Source organism: Myxine glutinosa, chromosome 4, assembly GCF_964187855.1.
Source record: "Myxine glutinosa chromosome 4, kmMyxGlut1.1, whole genome shotgun sequence".
Taxonomy (NCBI): domain Eukaryota; kingdom Metazoa; phylum Chordata; class Myxini; order Myxiniformes; family Myxinidae; genus Myxine; species Myxine glutinosa.
In genome coordinates, this window is record NC_136264.1 from 75,284,446 (window position 1) to 75,308,599 (window position 24,154).

Consider the following 24,154-nt stretch of genomic DNA (forward strand, 5'->3'; position numbering starts at 1 on the left):
TCATTGCTGATGCTTTGTCCAGAGTGAACTAACTTTGGAAATTTCTGTAGGTTGTTTGGAAGTTTTGTTGCTTTATTTTGGGGAATATTAATTATTGTTGCTCACGTGAATTGATAATTTGAGTGTGAGCTTTACTTTTGTTTGTTAAAAGAGTTTTTGCCTGCAAAGAAAGTTTTCACTATGTTCAAACTTTCTTTCTTGAGGGGGGGGAGTGTTACGGATTTGTCACTTCCGTTGTTGTGGTTTTCATCCACTGTAAACATTTTTGATTCCACGTACTATTATTGTTGTCGTTTAAGGGAGATAGAGATTACTATTTTCAAAAGGTAAAAAAGTTAATGTTTTAAATGAAACCGGCACCGGACGACGAGGAAGAGGAGGAAGAGAAGGCTGAGCGAGTGAGTCGGACAAGAAGCCCAGCTGCTTCGAGGTCTGGAGCGAACGATTGGCGAACGAGAGTCACAAGTGAAATTTAGGGTATCCCAGGAAAGGGATTCCTGCGACAGAGTTGTTATCGCTGTGACAGATCAACCTGCGTGTCAGGTTTTGCGGTTGATTCCGAGGAGAATCATCATAGTGCCTTTACGCCTCGAGAATGGGCCGTCGGCCATTTTGATTCGCGCACTTTGCGCTTCGCTCAAGGTTTTTCACTACTTCAACCATTTTCACCGCATTCAGACGTTAATCTGGTGTGTGTGTGTGTGTAACGTGGCTTTTGGAGTGGGAAATCTGTGGTTTGCCGATTGAGAGCCGTTAAACGTCCATACCTAAAGGTACGATTTCCCCGTCGCTTCTCGAGGACACCTTCGCCCATCTCTGGCAGTGTAACTGTCAACCCAACGGGATTCTGGTCTCGATACGACATCGTAAGGACGATCACTGGAGTGGATCGACTTTGGCTTGAAGCTGGAATCAACTTTGGCTTGAAGCCAGGAATAGAGACATTGGGAATCTTCTTCTTTTCGCTCACTTGGAGCACAGTGAGTTACATTGTACGAACCTGATGGTACCATCATAGGAAATATATATTGGTTGAACAATTGATTACTATTGTTGTTGTACTGTTATTCTTGTGTGATCTTAATACAATACTTGTTGGTTGGTAATAATTGGTGTGGTTTCACCCTTGATCTTTGACATACAGAATAACACATCTTTCTGCCGTGACTCCTCTCGGGACTCGGAGGTACACCGTGACCGGGGTTTGGGGAGGAGCACGTAACACAAGGTGCAGATGGAATCGCGACATCACACGAGGCACGATACAAGCTCGATGACTGTGACGTCCGGATAAAAAAAAAAACCTTCAAAGCATTGCTTCCAGCCGTGTGCTGTTTGTGACCAAGTATTTTCACTCTCAGGCGGGTCCATGCTCAGGTGACCTCAACATGAGTCTCAGCAAAGCTAATTTTTCTTCTTTGCTTGACTGCCTTGCAAAGATGGCTACAGACAGGTGCACATTTCACAATGTTTTCTCTGTAATTTCACAATGAAAATTTTAACGTTTAATTTAGGTCCAAGAATAGATTTACCTCGTGAAAATGAGCCTGAGTGACGAAGCTCCTTGGGGGAAGCCCGAGAACGTATCCCACTGAGTAAGCAATGTTGTGTCAATGCAGCTCTTCCATCTGCAGTGTCGGCCCGTGGAAGATGGTGAAAGGTGCAGAGGATTGAAAATGTGCTTCTCGCCTTTTACCAGCATGTGCTTGTACCTGAAAATGCGGTGCGCATTACGCATGGATGTATCGTTTAGGTTCATTATTGAGCTCAAAGTGAAGCGAGAAACAAACGGATACAAAAGAACACTTATCGTTTCCAAACGCCGACGTGGATTTATACAACGTCCGCTTCTCCCGTCATAATGATATCTGCGGCGAGACGACGCGTTGTTTGTACAATACTGCACTTGATTTTGGATTCTCGTATTCCTTCACTCTATTCGGTGTGAAATGGCGGAGACCGTTCCCCTTCCGACAGCACTTTCGACGTTGTTTCTCAAACGAGACAATAATAAACCTGGCGCTTCCAGAACCCATAAACATCCCCTTGTTTGTGAATGCAAATCTGTCAGAATAAATTTTTCTTCAAAACTTCAACAGTTAATAAAGACTGGAAAATGCCAACGCAGAGTTACATTTTATAACCCCAAGCACCTTTTTTTACTAAGTTAGTGAGTCTCAACCCCCCCCCCCCCCTTTTGTCTCAACAAACGCGTCTCAACAAAGTCTCAACCCCCAAGTCTCAACACCTTTTGCTTTGCTCATTGCTTTGTTCCTTTTCAGTTGCACTCCAACCTTCCCCTTCTTGCTCTTTCATTTAGTTTGTTTGCAGCTTGTTCACCCAATTGTCCTCTCCCCTTGAATACACTCTCACTCACTCTTTTATATCAAACTATGCTGCTACTCTATTGTCAAAATACTATAAAAGCGACTCCACAAGACGGGCAATGATTGGGGTTTCTGTGATGACGAGATGCATGTGCAGTAAGTGCAAAGTTCATAAGTATTGGGCGTTCTGTATGTGGTTTTGAAGTAAAGGAAACAAGAAAGTACCGTTTAAATTTATTAAACACACAGTAGAGTTTTGTGCAAAACACGGATCGTGTATCGCTGATGCAGCTTTCGGAAAGGTTTGAGTGGCTCTGAAAAGAGCCGTTGTGGGAGAGCTGAAGAACTCTTGTGAGGCGGAGCCGTTTACTTGCCCTGGCTTTTCTTGGGGAGCAGCACGGCCTGGATGTTCGGCAGTACACCACCTTGCGCGATCGTCACCCCGCCCAGCAGTTTGTTCAGCTCCTCATCGTTGCGGATGGCGAGCTGCAAATGACGCGGGATGATGCGCGATTTCTTGTTATCTCGTGCAGCGTTACCGGCGAGCTCCAGGATCTCTGCAGACAAGTACTCGAGCACAGCCGCCAGATAGACGGGAGCGCCGGCACCGACGCGCTTGGCGTAATTGCCTTTGCGAAGATGTCTGTGGACACGGCCCACGGGAAACTGCAGCCCAGCACGGGAAGAACGAGACTTTGCCTTAGCACGAGTCTTTCCACCACCTTTACCACGTCCCGACATGATTTGTTGAGAGAACAGATTTCAAAGTAACCCAACAGTGACTCAATGTCGTGGACTCGTGGTGCGAATTGAGTTCTTTTAAGGGTGAAGTCGGATCAGGAATCATACACGCCCACCTTTTATCCATCCAATGGCTGAATATCAGGTTGTGGACTCCGCCTCCAAACTCTGTGTGATCCATATATTTGCATATGATACCCTTTGTGAGACAGAAGCCTTTTAACTTTGAACTTTGAACTTTGAATCCCTTTAAGAAACAGAATGTTTCACAGTTTTCTTTTTAAATACCTTCAGATTTAGCCTTCAGTAGTTAAGTTGCACACGCAAAGCGAACCAACGAGGTTGAGCAATTGCTTTATTATCGACAAACAAGTTATTTAAATTGAATGTTACGTTTTAAAATTTGAATTGGGAGGCAAGTTTGCCATTTTACCCGATACTGGCTCTGAATGCGTCCCAATCGCACATGCGGAGAGAGGAGTGAGAATAATTTTGCTCTGTCTGCCGACCTGGCAATCAAACAAAATTGAAAATCATTCCAGCTATTAAACTTACTGTTTCAAACATACGTTTTCACCACATTTGTTTTCATTTCGTGCTGAGAACCTCGAGGTACCTCTAAAAATTTTAATACAAGGTGAGTGGACCCCGCAGATAAGTAGTCGCTAGAGAGAACAGTCGAATTGTTCACAAATTTCAACACGTCACAAAAACAACAACCACAATGAGTTACGTTTAAATGGTGTTCGATAAAAGTGAAAATCCAGCAGGAAATCAGCGAAATGTGCAGAATCGATCGAGCAAAATGTCAGAATTTCACTTGCAAAGCTGCAGTTCAACATGGCAGAGTTACAAACACAATGTTTGAATCGACGTTGTTTTTTAAAAAGTATATATTTTTAGGAATATTAATATAACTTAAAAAGTGATCCTTTTTGGTGGTGTTTTGCGGTCTTGGAGCGATAAACAGCATGCCTAATAAATTTGATGCAATGTAATCTAACGTGAAATAATAACAAAGGGTAAATAAAAATGGGCACTAATAAATGTTAAGGGTTGTGTAATAATTGTGGATTTTAAAAGAAGATTGTGGTGGAGTTAAGCAAGGTGGAAGTTATTATGAGAATTAGATTATTATTATTATTAGTAGTAGTTTATTAGAGGAAGACATTCGGCCCATGATGCCTGCACCACATCCACAATTTACGTAAAAAGTAAAATGGAAAACGAGGTTTTGTTGGGTTGTTTTTCTTTCGGGAGGGGCGGGGGGGGGGGGGGGAGTAGGCGAACCTGTTTAATGGGTGAGAAACTCAACATCAAACACACACCATCCCCTCCAGCCAACGATAACTCCACAGACAACACTGCACACATGCACACAATCATCCATCCATGCTCAAGCTCCATAAAACTCCTGCTTTGTTTATTCTTATTCCCCTCGATCTCCAATATTTACAAGTACTGATGTGATCTCTGCCAATTTAGACTTTGCTGTTGATGCTGCCAATTCATTTCCAGGGAGACCATTCCATTTGTTAACGACTCTCTGAGTGAAAGACTTCTGCATTACTACTCTCTGAACTCTCCTCTTTACTCTCAGGCTGTGGGGCCTTTGTCCTATCACTGTACATTGTGCTTAATAATTATTCTGCAGATATTTGGTTCCCACCCTTCATGATGTTAAACATCTCCACTCCATCATATCCCCTCGCAACCGCTTCCCTTATAATATTTAAAGACTTCTCTCCTTCAGCCGCTCCTCATAGCTGAATCTAGCTACTTGATGCTTTTGAAGCTTATTCTAACTTCGGTGATGTGAGCGCGCGTTGTTATTTGCCAAAGTTCTGCAGTTCAAGTCGTGTTCAGAATTAAATCGTCGTGAATTACTGCAAAACTTAAACCTCATTTTACAGGATTCTGTGTTTACTTGAGTGAAAGGGAAGTAGTCAGGCAGCTTAGCAGCATATTTATCGAAAATGGGGAACGGCTTGACAAAAGCGCCATTTTTATTTTGGTGGTCCATTAGACCAAAAAAATAGATTTAGGACCGGAGGCAAGAAATATACAGTGTTCTTCACCTTTTTATTGGACAAAAACCAATTATGTATATATTTTCAACAAGGAGGCTAACTTTTATTTCATTACATGCAGTGTTATTTGTAAAACCTATGCATGCCTGCATAATAAATCCTACGCTTCCATGTAATAATAATTAGTAATATAATACCGAGTGTTTATACAAATGTGTTATACTTGTGACTCGCGCACCTCTCATATATCTAACATGTACGCAACTACAAGGATGGAATGACAATATAGCTTTAGAACAGACAACATGTTGTTCAAGGTAATTTGTCCAGCAATTTATGTATTTACGATTTTAGTCCAACTCCAATAGATGATGATTCAGACTGGAGTTCCCCAAGGCAGTGTTCTGGGCCCTGTGCTTTTTCTGGTCTTCATCAATGATCTCTCTGACTCTCTTGAAAATCCTCTCTATCTCTTTGCTGATGACTCCACTCTCTGCCGCTCCATTCCTCATCCCTCAGATCGGCAGTCTGCAGCCCCCGCACTCTCTGCAGACCTGGACAAAATCACAGACTGGGCAAACAAGTGGAACATGTCTTTCAATCCTGAAAAATCTCACACTCTTACGATGTCTCTCCGAAAAGACCGACTGGACAACCCTCCCATCTACTTTCTGAATAATCCTCTCCAAGAAGTTCTGTCACTCAAGCTTTTGGGTCTCACTACCTGCCATGATCTTTCCTGGGAAAACCACATTTCCAAGCTGGCCTACAAAGCCAGTCGCCGACTGGGCATCCTCCATCGTGCGAAGTCCTTCCTTGGCGCACCTGAGCTCCTCACCACATACAAGGCTTTCATCCGCAGCTCAATGGAGTACTGCTCTCCCCTCTGGGCTGGTGCTCCTGCCTCACACCTAGGTCGTCTTCACGCTGTTGAAACCAAAGCATTCAGAATCATTGGAATCTCCCGCGACGACGCTATCTCCGAGGGCCTTTCACTTAATCACCGCAGGCAGGTTGGTGGTCTTTCCGTCTTCTACCGACTCCTCTCCGGCCTTGCTCCCCCAGCTCTCTCCGGGCTCTGTCCCCCAAATATTCCTGCAGGTCGCACAAGATCTGCCTGCAACCCTCTTATGGTTAAACTGACAAAATCAAGACTCTCTGCTCACCTTCACTCCTTCATTCCTCTTTTCTCCCGCCTCTGGAACAAACTCCCTCACTCTCTTCAATCCCACTCCTCCCTCCAGGTCTTTAAAACGGCTGTTCACCACCATCTCTTATCTTCCCCAATCCAAAACCTTGATCTTTTCTACCCCCGCTAATTTCACCCCAAATCCACTTTTTTGAGGTGGCTTTTGACTTCTTTCCTGGAAGTCCTTGGTGTCCTTTCGTTTTATACCTATCCTGCCTCCTCTCAGGCCCTCTCCCTCCAAAAACATCTCCCGATGTCCCTGCTCTCAAATGTTGTGTTTGTGTGCTTCCTCCCCTTCTCTCCCCATCTTGTCGACCGCTCCCCTTTTAAAAAAAGTTTGTTTGCTTGTTTGTTTGATTTGTTTGTTTGATAAATGTTAGCTCTTTCACGAGCCTCGACTCTGTATACAAAAAAAATAAAAATAAATCTAAATAACCCTGCTATGACTGAATGTCATGGTGCGAATTGGGTAGTTTTCAGGGTGAAGTCGGGTCAGGAATCATACACGCCCACCTTTTATCCATCCAATGGCTGAACATCAGGTTATTTACTCCGCCTCCAAACTCTCTGTGATCCATATATTTGCATATGAGACAGAATCTTTTGAACTTTGAACTTTGATCTTTTGAACCTCGGCGATTCACGCCAGACGTGTCACCATCATGCCGAAGGACATCCAGCTGGCACGACGAACCCGCGGGGAGCGAGCTTAACCCACTCGTCCAAGGTCTTGTGCACACCTTCCGCACCATACCACCCAACGGCTCTTTTCAGAGCCACAACACCTTTCTTGAAAGTGTATTCGACCTTTCACCGAACTCGCCACCTCTCACTACCTTTTGTGCGTGCATTGTGTCTACCGGTCACAAAGAGACGCAAAGACGCGTTTTATGAAACATTTTGGTTTGTTTTCAACAAAGACTAGGAAAAGATAAAGACCCAGAGAATTGATTTGATGAACTAGACAGGGGGCGCTGGGTTGAACGGGATGGGGCTTCAGGATGGTTCAGTGAAATATCGACGTCTGATTTAGTTGGGCTCATTTGTTGACGAGATGCAGGTATATGCATAGTACTGTGTACGGTTCATAAATACTGCGAGCACTTTGTATTTGGATTCCGAATGAGGAAACTTCGTGCAAAGGAAGGACGAAGAATCGTGTAATGTTCGAGCTTTTCCAGACACGAGGCTCTGGGTTTTCAGGTAAACGGGGATGGTCAACGACCTTTGTCAATGTCAAATGGGGCAAGTTTCATTTCTTGCTCGGACATTGTTCCTGCACATTGGGGGAAATGGGTCAATTACAAAGTGATCTTAGAAATTAGTAATTTGTTAAATACAACGTAATTGTGGTAGTCGTGATGGCACACTTTGAATGTTGCACTTTGAACGTAGTTTTTATGAACCATCGGATCAGCTCCTTTCAAGTGAACGAGGTGGTGGCTCTGAAAAGAGCCGTTGTGGGTTTTGGGCAAGTGAGACGAGGAGGAACAAGAGAAACTTCACCTCGACTCTCGTCTTCGCTTCCTCTCATTTCTTTCTGAGCATCGCCTTCTTGTTCTTCAACCCCTTGGTTGCAAGCTTGGACTTTGGTTTCGTCGTCTTGGTCTTTCCCTTCGTCTTTGGCAGAACCTTCTTCACGTTTTTCTTCACCTTCACAGGCGACTTACTGGATCGCTTCGAAGAGGCGGCGATAGATCTTTTCGGTTTCTTGGGTGAAACCTTCCGCACCACCTTCTTCACTGCTGGCTTTTTGGTCGCTTTCTTGGCCGCTTTCGACTTGATTGTGGTCTTCACAACTTTTCTAGGACTGGTGCTCTTCTTCACTTTGGCACTCTTCTCCTTGTTCAGTTTGAATGAGCCGACAGCGCCCGTTCCCTTGGTCTGCACAAGATTTCCACTTGCAACGAGCCTCTTCACAGCCGAATTGATACGAACGGAATTCCGTTGGAGATTGTAGCCATCTGCCCCCAGGGCCTTTTTCAAGGCGACAAGCGACATACCATTTCGCTCCTTGCTCGATCCCACCACCTTGAGAATCTTTTCCGAAAGGGGGCCGTCAGTCTTCTTCGGGATCTTGGAAGCGCCAGATTAATTTTTCCCTCGCTTGTGTTACATGGTCCCCTCGGTGAATACCTGGTCTCGGTGACCCCCGGACCGTGAGAGGAACTTCGCCAGAAAGTTGTATTATATATGCGCTTTCGCCACGCAATCCATATGAATTCCACCCAAGAGAAAACTGATGTTCAAGGATATATTTCAATGGTAATGACACCATACAATTTCAATGATACAACCACGGAGATTTTCCCCGAGCAATCAATAGCAAACCACCATCAACAATTCCCAATCCACAATCAATCCCCTATATGATTAAGATGGCCATCTTATATATGTGTGTTCACTTCGGTACTCACGACCCCCTTTTGGTCTCTGCTCCTCACAATGTCTCTGGGCCCCTCCTGACCAAGATACTGGTCGGCGTCGCCGCACTCGGGCGGTTGAACGAACCCCGGGTGGACGTTTTTCCACCGGGCAGGTATCGTACCAGGCACCGGGGCTGCAGCCCCTCGTGGCCACGCGAAGCGGGTACGGTAGAGCAAGCCAAAAGCCCCACGCCGCTTGCAAGGCGCGTTAGGCCCCAAGGTGCGACCCGCACGCGTCTGTTTAGACGGGGCCGCGAACGGTGCCAGACGCGGGGTCGATGCACGGCCCCACGTCAACTTGACGTCTCCACCGGGCAGGTACACGTCCCGGTAATTCCTCTCGCCAGACGGGCTTCGGAACGCCGCTTTTCCACGCAGCGCAAGGTCGATCCCACCTTTCGTCGGAGCGGGGCGAGGAAGAATACTACTCGTCGCTTTCTTCCTCGTGTCTTTTCCTCTTCCGTTTCCGGTCACTTCCGTTTCCGGACACTTTTCAGAAGGGCTCCTGACCCTCCAACCACAACAACCCTTAATCTACTAAACATGGATAAGCAAAGACCTGAATGGTAATTCACATACATTCACATAAATATGTAACAACATACATTCACATAAATATGTAACACTCCCCCCCTTCAAGAAAGAAAGTTTGAACCCAGCGAAAACTTTCTTTGCCGGCCAATTTGGAGAAACAAACCAGATAACTCAACCCCCCCCCCCCCCCCCCAGATTAACTCAATCTGGACAAAGCGTCCGCCACGACATTGTCCCGGCCCCGTACATGTTCAATTTCCAAGTTGAACCCCTGCAAAGCCAAACTCCATCTCATCAACCTCTGATTTTTATTTTTCATTCTTTGAATGAAGGTTAAGGGGTTGTGATCCGTAAAGACCTTTATGGGAAAGGACGTGATTCCTAAATACACCTCATAACGTTGAAGCCCTAGCAGGAGAGCCAGGGTCTCTTTCTCCACGGTGGCATAATTTGCCTGATGTTTATTGAACTTTTTGGAGTAGTAGCACACGGGGTGGTCCACCCCATCCTCATCTTCCTGTAACAAGACCGCTCCAGCCCCCACATCGCTTGCATCTACGGCCAACTTGAAAGGTGCTTGAAAGTCCGGAGCGGTTAGGACCGGAGAGCTCATTAGTATCGCTTTGACATGGGCAAAGGCCGCCTGACATTTGCCATCCCAAACGAATGGGGTCTCCTTTCTCAACAAACTCGTGAAAGGGGCTACCACATCCGAAAAATTCTTACAGAACCGCCGGTACCACCCCGCCATACCTAAGAATCTCATCAGCTCTTTCTTCCCCTTTGGGACTTGGAAGCGATCGATAGCTTCTACCTTGGCGGTCACTGGTTGTACTTGACCCTGCCCTACTACATGGCCGAGGAACACTACCTGTGCTCTTACAAACTCACTCTTGGCTAAGTTGATGGTCAGACCTGCCTCGGACATCGTCTGAAAAAATGCATGGATTTGCTTAATGTGGTCTTCCATGGTCATGGTGTGGATGATTACATCATCCAGATATGCCTCCACCCCCTCCAGGTCTGCAATGAGCCTATTAATCAGTCGTTGAAATGTAGCCGGCCCGTTCTTCAACCCAAAAGGGAGGACCTTGTACTGATATAACCCATTCGGAGTGACCAAAGCTGAGATTTATTTGGCTCTATCGGTAAGAGGGATCTGCCAATACCCTTTCAGCAAGTCAAATTTGGTAACAAATTTAGCTGGGCCTATTCGATCAATACAGTCGTCAATCCTCGGGAGCGGATAGGAGTCGGTCTTGGTCACTGCATTCACCCGTTTTAAATCTGTACAACACCGGAAGCTGCCATCGGGTTTCGGAACCAACACACATGGGGAGCTCCATTCACTGTTGCTTGGTTCGATGATGTCATTGTCCAACATATATTGCATCTCCTTCCGAAGATACTCCATCTTCACCGGGTTCATCCGATAGGGGTGTTGTTTCACTGGAGTGGCCTCCCCCACCTCGATATCATGATATACTAAGTCCGTACGACCAGGTACATCTGTGAACAAATGTTTAAATTCGAACATTAAGCTGGACAGTTGTCCTTGCTGTTCCCTTGTTAAATGACCTAACTTCTCATCCAAATGACTCAACACTTCGGTGTTCGTCAATTTGGGGCAGGCCTGGTCATCCAAGTTGTCAAACTTCACACCGGCGTTTCCGTCCATTTTCACCGGTACGACCGGTGAGACAGGAACTACGTCTTCCACCGGTTCCCTCTCATGATATTTCTTCAGTCGGTTGACATGACACAACTGTCGCTTTTTTCGTCGGTCGGGAGTGGTCACCACGTAGTCTGTCTCATTCACCCTCTCCTCCACTGCATAAGGACCGAAATATCTAGCCTGGAGGGGCTGACCTGGAACGGGCAGCAATACTAACACCCGGTCCTGAGGACTGAAATTCCTTATCTGCGAGGTCTTGTCATGTCTCTCCTTCATTTTCCCCTGGGCCCTTCTCAAGTTCCGTCGTGCCACCTCACACGCCTTTGCCAATCGGTGTTTCACTGTGGACACATACTCCACCATCGGTGTCCGGGACTCCTGTAGTAACCACTGTTCTTTCACCAATTTCAATGGTCCCCGCACTGCGTGTCCAAACACCAGTTCAAACGGACTGAATCCCAGGGAATCCTGCACGGACTCCCTCGCCGCAAACAACAATAGGGGTATCCCTTCATCCCAATCCTTGGCACATTCCAAACAATACGTTCGGATCATATTCTTTAAAGTCTGGTGAAACCTTTCCAGGGCCCCTTGGCTCTCAGGATGGTAGGCGCTGGATCTTACTTGTTCCACCCCCAACAGGTGTACCACTTGCTGGAACAGTGTGGACATGAAATTGGACCCCTGATCCGATTGGATGATCTTAGGTAGACCAACCCAAGTGAAAAATTTAATCAAGGCCTTTGCAATAACTGCCGCCGTTATTTTCCTCAGAGGCACTGCCTCGGGGAACCTGGTGGACGCGCACATGATGGTCAGTAAGTATTGATGTCCAGCTTTGGTTTTGGGTAAAGGGCCCACACAGTCCACAATGACTCGGCTGAATGGCTCTTCAAAAGCTGGAATTGGCTTTAACGGGGCGGGTGGGATTTTTTGATTCGGCTTTCCCACCAGCTGACAAGAATGGCAGGACTTGCAGAACTCCGCCACATCCCGTCGCAGTCCCGGCCAGAAAAAATGTACCAATATCCTGTCACAGGTCTTGTTCACTCCCAGGTGCCCGGCCCAAGGGGTCTCATGTGCCAAACTCAAGATCTCCTTCCGGTACAGCGGTGGCACCACAATCTGATAGTGAACTTTCCACTCATCGTCTGCGGGCACCTCCGGGGGCCTCCATTTCCTCATTAGGGTTTCCCCCTTCATGAAATACCCCACAGGTATCTTCGTAGCCTCTTCTTCCGTAACGGCTTTCTCAATTAACCTCTGGATCTCCGAGTCTTCGTGTTGTTCTTCCACTAGTCTCCTTCGGACCAGCGCGGTTTGCTCCACTTCGTTCTCCACGGTCTCCGACGGACACTCCACGTCCCCTTGCGTTCCAGACGCTACCATTTCTCGAAATTCCTGGGAATCCCTCCCCTGGTTATTTCCCTTTTCCGAGTTGTCTTCCCGTACCTCTAAGGGTTCCAACTCCCCCTCTCTTTCTTCCTCCTTCTCTTCCGCGTGCTTTCTACCCATAGCCCGAGTCACTGCACAGGATGGAAAGATACCCGGAATCTCCATCTCTAACCGAGTGGTGTTATTTTTCTTACTGGGCTTGTCCACCATTATTGGATTACCCGAAACTCGCCCCCCGGCCAAATCATTCCCGATAATAAAAGAGATTCCCTCCACAGGAAGGGTGGCTTGTAAGCCTACGGTGACCGGCCCGGATACCAACTCAGAACTCAACTGGATGACATGAAGCGGAGCTTTAACATAGCCCCCGACCCCCTGTAAAAGCACACTAACCCCAGTTGCCGTCTTCTCCGACAATGGCAAAATGCCCTCCAGCATCAACGATTGGTGGGCTCCTGTGTCCCTCAATACCCTAACTGGCTTCTGGTTACTCGGGTCGCCATCCAGCGACACGAACCCCTCTGAAATGAAATGTTTGTAGCCCTCCTGAACCAGGTTCTCCCGGGACGCCGTACCTTTGACAGGGGAATCTTCCCCCAGCTCTGCTCTCCAAGAATGATTTCTCACACTTGCCAGTGCATTCGGAGTCGCACTAGACTGATTCCGTTCCGGGTTCCGTAATTGCAACTCCAGTTTCCGGAGCTCAACGTCTTCTGGTTCTTCGGGTAGCCACTCCCAGGCTAACTCGTCCCATGTTCCTAATCCCACCATAGATTGTATCACCGTGGCCTGCAACTCTGCCTTCCTCAAATTAGTTCGGACCTCCAAGTTAAAATGTTTGGCCAATTTCAAGAGGTCCGACTTTAGTAACGCTCGGAACTGTGCCTCACTCGGTGTTACCGCAAAGTTCTGTGCCACAAACGCCATGGTGACTATCGTTAACACCTGTTAACCTTCACCCCAAGACTTTACCCCAATTTCCCCAAAAATTTTCCAATTAATACTGAATTAATAAATTTTAATTAATAAAAATATTATTTTATTATTTTATACAAATACACTTTTAGATCCCGGACGTAGACCCAATTGCGTAATCGTAATTTGGACGAGCCCCCAATTCTGTTACGTGATCCCCTCGGTGAATACCTGGTCTCGGTGACCCCCGGACCGTGAGAGGAACTTCGCCAGAAAGTTGTATTATATATGCGCTTTCGCCACGCAATCCATATGAATTCCACCCAAGAGAAAACTGATGTTCAAGGATATATTTCAATGGTAATGACACCATACAATTTCAATGATACAACCACGGAGATTTTCCCCGAGCAATCAATAGCAAACCACCATCAACAATTCCCAATCCACAATCAATCCCCTATATGATTAAGATGGCCATCTTATATATGTGTGTTCACTTCGGTACTCACGACCCCCTTTTGGTCTCTGCTCCTCACAATGTCTCTGGGCCCCTCCTGACCAAGATACTGGTCGGCGTCGCCGCACTCGGGCGGTTGAACGAACCCCGGGTGGACGTTTTTCCACCGGGCAGGTATCGTACCAGGCACCGGGGCTGCAGCCCCTCGTGGCCACGCGAAGCGGGTACGGTAGAGCAAGCCAAAAGCCCCACGCCGCTTGCAAGGCACGTTAGGCCCCAAGGTGCGACCCGCACGCGTCTGTTTAGACGGGGCCGCGAACGGTGCCAGACGCGGGGTCGATGCACGGCCCCACGTCAACTTGACGTCTCCACCGGGCAGGTACACGTCCCGGTAATTCCTCTCGCCAGACGGGCTTCGGAACGCCGCTTTTCCACGCAGCGCAAGGTCGATCCCACCTTTCGTCGGAGCGGGGCGAGGAAGAATACTACTCGTCGCTTTCTTCCTCGTGTCTTTTCCTCTTCCGTTTCCAGTCACTTCCGTTTCCGGACACTTTTCAGAAGGGCTCCTGACCCTCCAACCACAACAACCCTTAATCTACTAAACATGGATAAGCAAAGACCTGAATGGTAATTCACATACATTCACATAAATATGTAACAACATACATTCACATAAATATGTAACACTTGACAGACGAGACCGAAGTTGAAAGTTCTGCTGAAACAGGAACAGACTCCGCCATTTCGCACCAACAAGAGTATGAGAAGTAACACGAAATGTTTCACAAACAAAAGCGTCGCTTCGCCACGTCGCCTGTTATAGTGATGGCGTGAAGAAGCGGACGTGGTAGAAATCAACATCAGCGTTCGGAAAACGATGGGGTCGTTCACCGTATCCGTTTGTGTTTCCTGCGTCACTTTGAGCTTTGTTTTTCACATGAACGATAACTCCATGCGCAATGCGCACAATCGTTCCAGGTACAAGCACATCCTGGCAAACGGAGAGAAGGATCTTTTCAAATATCTGGCCCTTTCGCCGCATTCCACGGCCCGAAACGGCAGATGGACGAGCTGCTTTGACAGAACATTACTCACTCGAACACGTTCTCGGGCTTCGCCCAAGGGGTTTCTGTGCTCAGAATCTGTTTTTCACGAGTAAAGTATTTTCTTTGACCTGAATTAAACCTCACAAAGTTCATGGTGAAATGTGGACCTGTCTGCAGCCACCTTTGCAAAGCAGTGAAGCAAACAAGAAAAAAAAACTCCTTTTTGGAGGTTCTTGTTGAGGTCATCTTAGCATGAACCAGCACAAATGTGAATATACTTGGTTGTATCCTACAAATATATCCTAACAAATATGTATCCTAACAAATATGTATCCTAACATCAAATATGTATCCTAACAAATATGTATCCTATTTTGTATCCTAATATGTATCCTAACAAATATGTAAATTAGGTTGTATCCTAACAAATATATATCCAAAGCGACTCCAAAGGGTCCCGGGGAAACGGCGTCATCGCAGAAAGGAAAGCTACGCCATTTTCATCTACAAGGTGCTGAAACAAGTTCACCCCGATACGGGTGTTTCTTCAAAAGCGATGAGCATCATGAATTCCTTCGTTAACGACATCTTTGAGCGCATCGCATCCGAAGCATCTCGTCTGGCGCATTACAACAAGCGCTCCACCATCACATCGCGGGAGATCCAGACGGCAGTGCGTCTGCTCCTTCCCGGGGAGTTGGCCAAGCACGCCGTGTCCGAAGGTACAAAGGCCGTGACCAAGTACACCAGCTCCAAGTGAGTTCGGACTCGTTTCTCGAGTTCTTCCCCAAACGGCTCTTTTCAGAGCCACTCAATGTTTCTTTAATGGAGTGCGACTTTTGCTCTTCGTGTATCCTTGGTGAAAGAACCACGTGATGTTATATGTAACTAGAAATGTGGTTCATATTAATATGCAGGTCAAGTAATCATCAGCATTATACTGAAGTAAAGAGTAGTCCTGTTAAAACTTCCTATTATTCCATGGATAGGGTTGGTGTTTGTCATAACGAATTGGAACATAATTTATTGTGAGGTGGGTATGTTTGTTGGGTCGTCAGGATCAAATTTGATGAGGACCAACGTTTGTCCAACCTGCTCCTATCGATATTATAAAAGGAGCCGTGTCTGTGTTTGTCGTGTTTTCACTTGAGACGGATTAACAGATTTCAATAAATCTAATTACGGTGGATTGGCGTAACTCCTGGGTGTTTGTGATCCCAATTTTTTTTTTCCTTTTATGGGTACATGGACACGCGTGTCAAAACTGCAAATGCCAACACGGAACGGAGAATTTCCCAGGAATCCTTCCCCCCGCCCCCATACATTAGCCATCACAGCAGAGATTGGTATTTCCGTCAGCGAAGAGACGGGTCTTATATTCTAGTATATCTGAACTGATGGGGCAGTTACCACGAACTCAGAAAATCTATTTATTCTATTTCTCAATCTCTTTCCAATGAATCTTCTTTCAAGAGAATCTCAATTCCAATCTCTTTCGTCGAGCCATGTAACTGTTCTCCGGAAACAACTTTCAGTTCAGAGTGTGGCCTCTAATTGCACGAAACAACACTGCAACAAAGTGCTCGGGATCCTTGGCTTTTAAGCCTCTAATAATCTTTCAGACTTCAATATCTGACCGTTTCACCTCGTGAAAATCAAATAATAAACAGAGATGTCGCCATTGCATTTCTGGTGCCACAGAATACATGATACAAAGTTCAACACGCCTGAAGCTCTTTCATGAACGAGTTGGTGGCTCTGAAAAGAGCCTTTTTGTTGTTGTAGCTGTTGATGAACACCACCCCCAAAATGTTTAACCACCGAAACTCCTTGCCATCCACCGTTTTTTCGAGGTGAAAGAGGTGAAAATCCCTTTCACGAGGTGAAAGATCTCCTTGCCATCCACCGTTTGCCCTGTTCACGTGACTCGTGGTGGTCCCTCTCGGCTCTCCCCCCGTTGGTATTTTGTGCATATAAGATTGCTCACGGTTCTGTTTAAATATTATTTAAATATGTTTAACCTTTCCCCTTCAGTGTTTTACTCAGTGGTATTTTACAACACGCTGTTTTTCTTCCTGTTTAAAAGGCTTTTCTCAATTTCCTCTCCAACTCATTCCACTTCAAAAAAAAGAAATTCAATATCTTATACGTCTCCCTCACTACATGGTCTAAATTCACATTCATTCCATCCCTCCTCCATCGTTCTGAATCGGATTGCTAACTTGAAAATCACAACAAACCCAATTTGTTTTCAATGTTCGTCTTTCATTAATCATCCACTTTCTAAACTCCCCTCTTGCCCCTCCCATCCAAATCCCCCCCCTTGCACCTACACTCCTAAACTCCCCCCTTGCCCCTCCACTCTTAAACTCCCCCCTTGCCCCTCCACTCCTGAACTCCCCCCTTGCCCTTCCCCTCCTAAACTCCCCCTTGCCCCTCCCCTCCAAATCCCCCCCTTGCCCCTCCACTCCTGAACTCCCCCCTTGCCCTTCCCCTCCTAAACTCCCCCCTTGCCCCTCCCCTCCAAATCCCCCCCTCGCCCCTACACTCCTAAACTCCCCCCTTGCCCCTCCACTTCTAAACTTCCCCCTTACCCCTTCCCTCCTAAACTCCCCCCTTGCCCCTCCCCTCCTAAACTCCCCCCTCACTCCTCCCCTTCAAAACTCCCCCCCAACCCCTCCCATTCAAATCTCCCCCCATACCATTCCTCTCCAATTCTCCCTCCTCCCCCCTCCTCCTCAAAGCTGCCTCCTCCCCACTTCGTCTCCCTTCTATCTCATACCTCCACCCCCCCCCCAACCTTCTACTTTCCTCTGCCCCCCCTCATACAACCCCTCACTGTGCCTCATCCCTTCACCATCAAACCTTTCATCCTCCTCATCCTTCCCTTTCTTGGAACTCTTCTGCAATCTCTGACACACTAGCAACTGCTCTCCCTACCTCCCCCTCTCATCCTTCATCTTACCCTACTCCTCCCCTCCCCTGTCCTGTACCCGATGCTCCCCCTCTCTCTTCATTAACGGTATGGACCTCAAACATCCGGGGCCTTCGCTCAAACCTGACTGATCTCTCCATACAGGTTGCTTCTGACAATCCAGACTTGATCTGCTTAACAGAGACTTTCCTCCTTCAAGATGTCTCTGATTCCTTAATATCTCTTCCTGGTTACTCCCTCCTCCGTTATGATAGACCTGAGCCTCGGCCTGGTGGTGGGGTGGCTATCTTTATCAAAAACTCTCTCCCTCAGTCTCCTTGCACTGCCCTCTCTCCCCCTCACCCCCAGGAGTACCTCTGGCTACGGCTTCCTCTCCGATCCCACCTTTTGTTCATATGTGTTCTGTACCGTCCCCCAAACAGTGATGACTCAATCTACATTTCACTGTCTGACAACATGGACCAACTTCTATCCACTCATCCCAACTCTCTCTTCCTCATATGTGGTGACTTCAACTGTCATCATGCCACCTGGTTGGGTGTGGGTTCCTCTCTCACCAGTCATGGCACCTCAGCAAAGGACTTCTGTGACTCACTGGGATTGACACAATCTGTCAATTTCCCGACCCGGATCTCAGCCAATGGAGTATCTTCTCTTCTAGACTTGGTTATGACAAACTTCCCTGCTAATGTCTGCTGCTCTTCTTCTGCTCCAATCGGTTCTTCTGATCATGTGCTTGTCAAAGTGGACATCTCTCTGGCCATTCTCAGAGAGCCTCCTCAGCATCGACGAGTCTGGCATTTCACTCAGGCCGACTGGGACGGTCTTCAAGCAGCCATCAATCGTCTGGATTGGTCTCCCATCTCCACTGCCTCTGACATCAATTCTTCCTGGGAATTCTTCCAAAGCAAACTGATCTCTCTCATGCACAGATTTATCCCATCTCGCCTTCAGTTGTCTTACCCTTCCTCCCATCCATGGTACACTGAATCTTGTGGTGAGGCAGTTGCCCTGAAACAACTTGCCTTTGCCTCTTGGAAGGCTAATCCAACTGAAGGCAATCTCAGTTCCTTCCACCAAGCTCGGAACAAGTGTGTGTCTACCCTCAGGAGTGCCAGGAAGCACTATCTCTCCTCACTCAAGAATGAACTCTCAAACCTGTCTCCTTCCTCCAAATCCTGGTGGCGTCTGGTCAAATCCGTTTCTGGTGTTTGTTCCCCCTCCATCCCCTCCCTTACCTCAAATGGCCACACAGTTGACATCGCACGTGACAAAGTCGAATGCCTCAACTCTGTGTTTGCCTCAAAGTCCTTCGTCCCAAACCCATCTCTCTCTGTTCCCACCTTTCCCAGTCGAACCCAACTGCTCCTGGACTCTGTGTCCTTCTCTCCTGACAAGGTGGAGGAGTTTTTGTCAAACCTCGACTCTGATTCTGCAACTGGACCAAACGGCGTCAGCCCACGGGTCCTAAAATCCTGCTCTGCCGCTCTATCTCACCCTCTCTCTGTTCTTTTCACCCTATCTTTTGCTCAAGGTCATCTGCCAGCATCCTGGAAATCAGCAAACATTACCGCTTTACACAAAAAAGGTGCAAAAACAGATCCTTGCAACTACAGACCAATCAGCCTGCTCCCAATTATCAGCAAAGTCATGGAATCCATCATTGCTTCGGATATGAAATCTTTCCTCTTCTCCAATGGCTTGATCTCTGATCATCAATTTGGTTTCAGACCAGGTCACTCCACTCTGGACATGCTGCTTCTGCTGTCTCAACAATGGATGGAGGTCCTCAATTGCAAACAGGAAATCAGAGCTGTCTCCCTTGACATATCACGTGCCTTCGATACGGTCTGGCACACAGCTCTGCTTACCAAACTCTCCTCCTATGGTATCCATGGAAATCTCCATGCATGGCTTGCGGACTTCCTCTCTGGTCGTAGTCAACGTGTGGCCCTGAATGGATTTCTCTCATCTCCCCTTCCTGTTCAGGCTGGAGTTCCCCAAGGCAGTGTGCTGGGCCCTGTGCTTTTTCTGGTCTTTATCAATGATCTCTCTGACTCTCTCGAAAATCCTCTCTAGCTTTTTGCTGATGACTCCACTCTCTGCCGCTCCATACCTCTTCCCTCAGATCGGCAGTCTGCAGCCTCCTCACTCTCTGAAGACCTGGACAAAATCACAGACTGGTCAAACAAGTGGAACATGTCTTTCAATCCTGAAAAATCTCACACTCTTACTATGTCTCTCCGAAAAGATCGACTGGACAACCCTCCCATCTACTTTCTCAACAATCCTCTCCAATAAGTTCTGTCGCTCAAGCTTTTGGGTCTCACTATCTGCCATGATCTTTCTTGGGAAAACCACATTTCCAAGCTGGCCTCGAAAGCCAGTCGCCGACTGCGCATCCTCCGTCGTGCGAAGTCCTTCCAAGGCACACCTGAGCTCCTCACCACATACAAGGCTTTCATCCGCAGCTCAATGGAATACTGTTCTCCCCTATGGGCTGGTGCTCCTGCCTCACACCTGGCTCGGCTTCACGCTGTTGAATCCAAAGCTTTCAGAATCATTGGAATCTCCCGCGATGAAGCTATCTCTGAAGGCCTTTCACTCACTCACCGCAGGCAGGTAGGTGATCTTTCTGTCTTCTACCGACTCCTCTCCGGCCTTGCTCCCCCAGCTCTCTCTGTGCTCTGTCCCCCAAATATTCCTACAGGTCGCACAAGATCTGCCAGCCACCCTCTGATGGTTAAACTGCGGACATCTCGGCTCTCTGCTCACCTTCACTCTTTCAATCCTCTTTTCTCCCGCCTCTGGAACAAACTCCCACACTCACTTCAATCACACTCCTCCCTCCAGGTCTTTGAAACAGCTGTTCACCACCATCTCTTATCTTCCCCCATCCAAAACCTTGATCTTTTCTACCCCCACGAATTCACCCCAGATCCACCTTGTTTGAAATTCCAACTTCTTTCCTGGAAGTCCTGGCAGTGTCCATATGTTTTATACCTCTCCCACCCCCCCCCTGCCCATGCCTCCCCCCCAAAGCCCTCTCCCTCCCACAGTTCTCTCGATGTCTCCATGTCTCTAGGTCCCTGCTCTCAAATGTTGTGTTTGTGTCCTTCCCCCTCTCTCCCCATCTTGTCTACCGCTCCCGATGTTATTTGTTTTATGTGTCTGTTTGTCTTTCTGTGTGATTAATGTTCGCTCTTTCACGAGCCTCGATCTTGTATACAAAAAAAAAAAAAAATAACTGTAAAGCGTACGGCCCTGGCGCTTCAAAGCGTCCACAACATCCATGGCAGTAACGGTCTTGCGCTTGGCGTGCTCCGTGTAAGTGACAGCATCGCGGATCACATTTTCCAGGAACACCTTGAGAACTCCACGGGTTTCCTCGTAGATGAGACCCGAGATGCGCTTTACCCCACCACGACGAGCAAGGCGACGAATAGCAGGCTTTGTGATTCCCTGGATGTTATCACGCAGTACCTTGCGATGACGTTTCGCACCTCCTTTGCCGAGACCCTTTCCACCTTTACCACGTCCAGACATGACACCACCGTTTGCCTCTGACCCCAATTGAGCAAACCGACGAACGTTCGCGTGTATGTGTGGATGGATGGTGGTGGTGGCGGCGGTGGTACTGAGGCTTTATATTGGTGGAGATCTCCATGTTACTGTTTGTTCTTTAACCTTTGCACTTTGCCTCATGCACTTCATTATTTTCTCTCGGAGAAGGGGTGCTTATTTGATGATTTCTACCACGTCCGGGCGTGTGCGCTTTGCCTTTTCACCTCCTTTGCCGTGCATGCGCACGTTTTCCTGCCGCTTTGACAATGTCCGCCTGCACTCGCGCTTACTCCTCAGTCACATTTGCTCTACGGCTAGGATACGGCGGCCGTACCCCCCTAAATTGACAGAAACGTGCGGCGGCCGCAGAGTTTCTGAGGTGGCCTCAGGGTGGCCCTAGGGCGTATGGCTATCTTTTACAGGCCGTAGGGGTCGCCGTGGAATTATAGCGCGGAGTTATAACTTTTTTCATTTCTAGGTTGGCCGTAGCAATTCGACATGACAATTCGCCGTAGCCATGACGTAGATGTGTTCCACGTCGACCGTACGTAGGGCGTACGGTGGGCTTGCGTTATTCATGCGGCTGCCGTAGGCTCTTATCAATGAAAAATGAATTTTGCCAACCCCCCAAAAATTACGGCGGCCGCACGTTCGCCTTAGGGCCCCCATGCGGTCGCCTTGCGGGCACCTTGAGGCTACCTTGCGTCTGCCTTGAAAATTCTATGGCCGCCGCACGGACGCCCTAAGGTCACCGTGCGACATCAAATCAAAGACCGTACGGCACCCCCACGTTTTCGGTCTCCACAATTTCTAAATACCCCGTGCGGCTACCCGAAAAATAAAAACATATGTGACTGCTACATTGTGTGACCGTGGAAATACTGCGGCCGCCCTATAATTGCTAGTGGCCTTAGATTTTTTAGACGCTACGGCCGCCGAGCCAAATGTGACTGAAGCATTACGGTCCCTTCGCTTTCTCTCAAAGAAACAGAATCTTGTCAAATGAGGTTTAAATTCGGCAGTAATTTACAACGATTTCATTCTGAACACAACTGCAGAACTTTGTCAAAATCAACAACAAACGCAAACGGCCCTGAAGTTATAAATACGCTTCAAAGGTATCAAGTAATCGCAGGATCGATATTTTCATGACAGTTTGGATTTCAAGAAAAGTAAAACTACCCTTTTTGGCGGACTTTAACCTCGTTGAACCACCGTCCATTGTAAATGTTGTTGTGGAATTAATTTAGACTTGGAGTGATTGATAGACTCAAGAATTAAATTGTCCAAACTTTTCAGAAGATGATTGACAGATTTTTAATTGGTATTTATTACGTTAATTGGGTGTTGTAATTTGTTTGCTTGTATTTGCATTTGTGTTGACTGTGTTTATGTGAAAAATTTACCGCAGGTTGAATTGCGGCTGTATTCTCGTGTGGACATCTCAATTAACACCGAGCACACTACCGAGTACACGGATGACCAATTGAGCTTTAATGAAGGTGACGATCGAATGCGGACTTCACGATGTATGCACAGAGGAAGGCAGAGGAAGAAGAAGCGGGAGCTTTACCTGATGCGATCCCCGAGCAGTCTTCAAAGTTGCAGGAAATTAAACTCACGAAAACGAATTTAGAATAACAGGGAAGATAATAAAAGGGTTGATTTACAACGGAATGCCGGGCCAAGATAAATGTGACTGTAAATGAATATCCTAAATCGGGACGTCCCCACACCAGACTGAAACACAAACAAATGGGAATTTAAATCGTGTGCATTATCGTGCACTCAGCTCGATTGGCGCCTTGGCAGCGATCGTCCAGTCGGGAAGTGAGCGAGTGGGCGTGCAACCTGCCCCCTCAGCCATGCAATGTCCCCGCGGACTCGGCACGGAACTGCGATGCACCCAACGCTTGTTTTGAAAGGGAGAAAGGGCCGAGGGCAAAGGAAGGCGTTAGGAAAAGAGGTCGGAGCAGAGGAATCGTGAGGGCAGGAGCGAACGAGATCCACGCACCCAGGGATCCAACAATGAGCAATAATGAGAAGAGAACGAGAAGGCCAATAGAGCGAAAAGGGAGGAAGGGGTCCATGACCATCCGCTATGGCATCCAATGAGAGAGAGAAAATGCCGGCTTGCGAGTCATTTTGTCGCTCGTCGTCTGACGTCACCGGCCCTCCCTACCAATCAGTCCATCACCTCTCGACCTCTCGAATCTTCCTCCCCCTGTGGTCCTTTACCATTGGCCGAGCACTTCACGCTCTCCTCCTCACGTCATCGGTCGGTGGTCAATCAGTCTGTTTATTCTTGCTCCCTTCCTTCCACCAATCCCAGGGAAACTTCTTGCCCCTCCCCTGGCCAATCACCAGTCCTTCCCTACTTTGCCAATCAGCGGCCTTCGTCCTGCCTGTCCAATGTGTATTGTCCTGCCTGTCCATAACTTGAATGATTAAACGCTAAGAATTTTCAAACCAATGTAAAGTGAATGATTTTTTACCCGTTTGGGAAAGTAAAATAAAATTTAATAATCATAACAATCACCCAAATTCATTAAGATGTCTAATAGTTGGTTCAAGCGGATGTGGGAAAACCTGTTTGCTTTTAAAGATGCTCCTTACTCCAAACGTTTTAGATTTTGAAAATTTAATAATTTTCACAAAGTCAAGTTTTCAACCAGAGTATCAACTACCATCACAAGGTTTTAATGCGGGTCTTCAAAAAGAAGATATAATCGGTTTATTTAAACTTCAACACAAACTAAATGAGTACAAGATTAAAGATATAATACAACTATTTTGTGATAATCCACAAAAAGTTAAAAAGAAATCAAAACCCACATCACCTACAACCATAACTTGTATTCTCAGTGATAATACGGATGATATACCTTTACCCCAAGATTTAGATGAAACAAAAAAG

The 24,154-nt window shown here is 47.2% G+C and overlaps 1 protein-coding gene across 1 annotated transcript; it reads right to left on the minus strand.

The window, feature by feature from the left end:
- Positions 1-2,693: 2,693 nt before the first annotated feature.
- LOC137411754 (histone H2A type 2-B-like) lies at positions 2,694-3,068 on the minus strand. The gene has a single exon (XM_068097054.2). The coding sequence runs from the start codon at positions 3,066-3,068 to the stop codon at positions 2,694-2,696; it is 375 nt and encodes a 124-aa protein (XP_067953155.2).
- Between the last annotated feature and the right edge of the window lie 21,086 nt (positions 3,069-24,154).